Here is a 4,673-nt window from a genome sequence, read left to right on the forward strand (position 1 = left end):
TCGAAAAGGTTGGAAACCAGTGAATCATGCACTCAGAGCTCATTGCAAGATACCTAGTGACATATGCTTTAACTTCGTGAGGTAATTGAGAGCGCGGTGTGTCGCAGTCGTATAGATGGACGTTGTGGGAATACAACCCAGCGTATATGATATTCTTTAGGTTATCCTAAGTCAGAATATAATTAGTTAGTTCTTGGTCATATGAGCTGAGGACGAAGTGAATGTACCGAAAGAAGTGCAAATTAATCTAATCTTGATGTGGGAAAAATACACACCGTCTTCCATCATGATTGTTCATGTCCCCTCCGTTTGAGCTTGAGGACCTAAACCCACCATGTTCTTCAATGCCTCATATGGTAGTAGAAGCTGGAAACTTCCTTTGCAACAGCTTCAAGGTCCTTCGATCATCTGAATCATTTATCCATTGGGACCTCATTCTTGATGAACTGGCAGACTCTATTTGAGGCCGAAGGTGGAAAAAATAGGTGGTCACGTCATAATGTTCTTCTTTTGAATTGGGTAGTACACTAGTACCTATCAAGTACCGGCAGATATTGAAACGGCAACACTGAGATTACCAACAGATCAGGCGATATTTTCTTCTCCTAGAACACAAAATAAACCTTCTTAGTAAAAAAATAATGGTAAGCATTTAACTTACAATCATCACTCACGATAAGTAACAAGTCGCTAATTATAACATACTAAGAAACTACTAACAAAGCCAGCACATCTAACATACTAACAAGCTTTGTGACGAAAAAATATGCAACATTGTCAAGTTTGTTAACTACTCTTGGTGTCTGCTATCATGTATAAACAACAAGCAACAAGTTGGCAATTATAATATACTAACAAACTGCTAACAAAGTTATCTAACATACTAACAAGCTTTGTGACGAAGAAATATGCAACATTGTCAAGTTTGTTAACTACTCTTTGTGTCTGCTGCCATGTATAAGAGGATTGCTTGTATATGGAGAAGAACTATGCATTTCAGAATCATCATCATACCAACTATCATGCTTATACATGGATTACATAGTAATGAAGGTTTTTTTTTAGAAGAGTAATGAAGGTTAGGCAACACAACTAACTCTACCACAAAACGGTTGATTCGTGCATTTTTCCTCATACGGGCTCTAACTTAACAAGCGTGCTTTTGTCCGTTAGAGCCACGATTGACTGGTCCTGAATCTGACTTAACAAGCGTGTTCTTGTCCTTAGAGCCGCGATGACAGAGGCCCTGAAGGCCTGAACGAAGGAGCACGCCCTGTTTCAGGAAGTTTTCAGGAACGGAACAGCAGCGTGAGGAGGGTCGGTCGCTCACCAAGGACGCGTACAGCTCTCTACCGTGTGACAGACAGACAGTATACAAACCAGAATAGGTGCTACTACTGAAGAGCCATGGACATTCAGGAATTCAAACAATACTAGACAGTGAATCTAATACAGGTATAGAGACCAGACTGTAATACATAGACTCGATAATGTATTCACGGTCCAGGCCACAAACAAAGGATAGCACCTAGTAGATCACACTCGGACCACCAGGCCTCCACGACCTTGTGTTTAGTAGTTCTATACTCTGAACTGCTTGCGCCAATCGGCAGTACTTTATTCATCTACTCAGTGGATACTGGGCATCATTTCTTCAAGATATTGGGCGATGAACGTAATTTTGGCCCGCACATCAGGCGTCGTTGGCTCTCTCTTCAGGAGATTGGAATGATTCGTGATGACTTCGGCCTCCCGTTGTCCCTCCTCCTAGGATCCTGGAGTTGCTGCATTCCCGGGAGCGCCCAACTCTGTGCAGGCTGCCTGCCACCATCGACATGTCGGCTACCTGTGGTCAATCCACAAGTATACATACTGAGGGTTAGAGAACGTTGTGGTAGATAATGTTGTTGCCATTAGAATGATACATATCCATCTCAGAAAGTACAAGACTATTCAAGTCCACATATTAATTCACAAAAATAGTTTACACAATTTAATACCCCCTCCATCCCACGAATCACACAACCTTCGTGGGACGAGGGAGTACATGAGTGAGCCTTTTTGACACTTGATTTAATCCTTGGTGTCAGTTATAAGACCAAGTTAACCAAAGCCAAAGTTAACAGGACATATCAGAACTGAACCTAATATTTGCACCTCCTCACGACATACATCATAAAACCAAACAATCATTCATGTAAAAGATGAACCAGCTTACAGGGGATCAGAGATATTTCATATTCCGTTTCTCAGTCCTACTTAACAATTGATCGATCGATATAGCTACCCCTTGTTTTTAAGGACTGAGATTGTAGAAGATGTTCCACTAACAATGTGAAATAGACTATCAGGTCCTTCTTACTAGAGACGGTCAAGGGCTGAAAACATTTTTAATAAAAGATCATTTCGTACAATGAGGGCTCCATATATTTAAACTAATCTGCTTCTATCAGCTTTGTTAATCTCTTTTTGAAGCCATTTTAACAGGCAAACAGCAGAATTCCTCACACAAGAAGAAATGCTGAAATATTTATGTTTAGTTTCTATCATTTCTCATTGAGCAGGTAAGTGACTCACAGATACATAATATTTGAAGTCCAGACTTATGAAATATTGCTTACCAGAGTTATCACCATTGGATATCCCAGCATTTTGGTTCCATCCTGGTAACTGATGTCCAGCATTTCCCCTCCATGATTCCTCAAACCCTGGTAACTCATCTGCATAGAAAAATACGATGACAAATATATAAGAACTGCACTGTAGGGGGGCTAGGGGCACATCCCAGCAGAGCAAAGTAGAAATATAAGACATACCTTCATTTAGATTGTGCAATATCTGTGTACTGTCCACCTTCCCGTCTGATTTCAGTTTCTTTGTTACCGAGTGTCCCTAAAATAAAGTAATGCGAGGAGAATTAGCTGCATAGTCAAATTCACATGATATAACCTTAGCTTTACAGACAAGAAGTATTACATGTCAGTGCGTTCCTTTCAACTGATCAATACAAGAAAAATTAGCTGAAACTCATATTCACTGGATAGTCTTTTAGCTTTGGATAGTAGAAATCATATATCTCATTTTTTTTTTCTGGTTTAGTTCTTTATCTGATAATCTAACACTGTATCATATACAGACACTGCTCTAAGATCCAGCGTGCATAAAAGATTTTCAATGACTTCCGAGTTTTTAGTTGGTCAATGAACATAACGAAGGGTAAGATGTCTACCTTATCATGAATTCCTCTGGAGATCCTATGAGTAGCCTCTTTAGTTGTTGTGTCTGCTTCCTTGCTTTCTTCCACAGTGATCTGCATGAAATAGTCACTAATTCATTAGTAGTTCTGAATATAACAAAACAACTATGAATAATCGCCGATCAGGAATTATGCTTACTCCATCACGGCCGCTCCTCCGGGTCTTGGAAGCAGTGTAGTAGGCTCCATTAATACCGCCGTAGGTCACCGAGGAGCTCTGGTACGTGAACGTGCGGGACTGCGGCTGGCCGCCGCCACCATTCGCCCTGTTGGGGTCTCGCCGCAGCTGAACCTGGCCCCCTTGCATCCCTAAAATACACAAACGAAGGATATATATAATCTCATATGAGAATCAGTCAGACGGCATCCCAGGAGACAACACAGATAGATAAACAGAACAAATCCCCGCCCAACCCTACCATCAATCCCATCATCCGGCTCCTGAACATAGGAGTCATGGCGGGCGCCATGTTCCCCGTCCTCCTCCTCGTCATCATCAATCTCCGTTATGACAGGCCTTCCGGGATTGCTGCTCCTCGGAGGAGGAGCTTGCTCGAGGAACCCGTCCCCGGCCCCGAACGCGCCGAACATGCCAGGGCCGCCCATCGGCCCGAACATCCCGGGGCCGCCCATCCTGCCCCCGAACGGCTGGGTGAAGAACGGGTCGTCGAACGGATCCCTGCCCCCGAACAGGCTGGGCATCGGTCCACCGAGAGGCCCGAAACCCCCGGCGCCAAATCCGGCGAACTGGCCGCCCGCGCCGAAGGGGTCGTTCCTTCCGTCCCGCCCTCGCTCCATTTCCCGGTGATCTACACGCACGCGGCCTCTGCTAGGCACGGCGAGAACAATTAGCGCGCAATCAGGGACGGTGGTTGCGAGCGAGAAATCGCGACGGCGCGAGCGTCTTACCTGAGTATCTCGCAAGCGCGGCGGGGAAGAGATGGTTGCGGCGGCGGCGGTGTGCGAAGGCTGGGATGGCCGGAGATGGTCGGGAACGGGAACGGCCTTTTCAATTCTGAGTTGGTGGGGTTGGAATTTGGGGGCGACGGCGACGTGGAAGGCTGCGGGCGGGTGCGACGTCTCGGGAACTCGCGTTTCCTGAAGGTTCGGGCGGCGGAGGTCCGAGAACCCTCCAGACTGGGCTACTCGTGGCTCGGGGCCCACCGTCAGAAAAAACTCCCCCTCCGGCCCAAACGGGCACCTACAATCTACAAAGGAATTTTCCTCATTAAAAGAAGACAAAAATGTTAAACTTAAATAAAACACGAAATAGCAAGATATTTTTAAGCAGCCTCGAGCTAAATATTTTTGTCTTCTTTTAATGACGATATGGGTGTGTGTAAAACGATCATTAGATGACGTCCATTTGTTTAGCTTTAAGTCCTCGTGGTGTGTTTCAAATAAATTGATTATTCAT

At 44.6% G+C, this 4,673-nt stretch overlaps 1 protein-coding gene across 2 annotated transcripts; it reads right to left on the bottom strand.

The window, feature by feature from the left end:
• Positions 1 to 1,414: 1,414 nt before the first annotated feature.
• On the bottom strand, positions 1,415 to 4,320 carry LOC127311423 (uncharacterized). 2 transcript variants are annotated; one of them, XM_051341853.2, is made up of 7 exons: positions 4,166 to 4,320; positions 3,676 to 4,082; positions 3,396 to 3,565; positions 3,230 to 3,310; positions 2,817 to 2,892; positions 2,622 to 2,720; positions 1,415 to 1,846 (listed from the first exon to the last, which is right to left on the bottom strand). In XM_051341853.2, the coding sequence occupies exons 2-7, from the start codon at positions 4,052 to 4,054 to the stop codon at positions 1,716 to 1,718; spliced, it is 936 nt and encodes a 311-aa protein (XP_051197813.1). In that variant the 5' UTR covers positions 4,055 to 4,082; positions 4,166 to 4,320; the 3' UTR covers positions 1,415 to 1,715. The 2 variants fall into 2 exon arrangements, with proteins under 2 accessions (XP_051197813.1, XP_051197814.1); XM_051341854.2 differs by having other exon boundaries at positions 3,676 to 4,085; positions 4,166 to 4,319.
• Positions 4,321 to 4,673: the final 353 nt, after the last annotated feature.

The sequence above is a fragment of the Lolium perenne genome, chromosome 7 (assembly GCF_019359855.2).
Source record: "Lolium perenne isolate Kyuss_39 chromosome 7, Kyuss_2.0, whole genome shotgun sequence".
Lineage (NCBI taxonomy): Eukaryota > Viridiplantae > Streptophyta > Magnoliopsida > Poales > Poaceae > Lolium > Lolium perenne.

Coding starts and splice junctions, on each gene's coding strand:
- LOC127311423 (XM_051341853.2), bottom strand. CDS start 4,054: ATGGAGCGAGGGCGGGACGGAAGGAACGACCCCTTCGGCGCGGGCGGC. Junction 3,311..3,395: donor GGAGGAGCGGCCGTGATGGA/GTAAGCATAATT, acceptor TATTTCATGCAG/ATCACTGTGGAAGAAAGCAA. Junction 2,721..2,816: donor ATTGCACAATCTAAATGAAG/GTATGTCTTATA, acceptor TTTTCTATGCAG/ATGAGTTACCAGGGTTTGAG.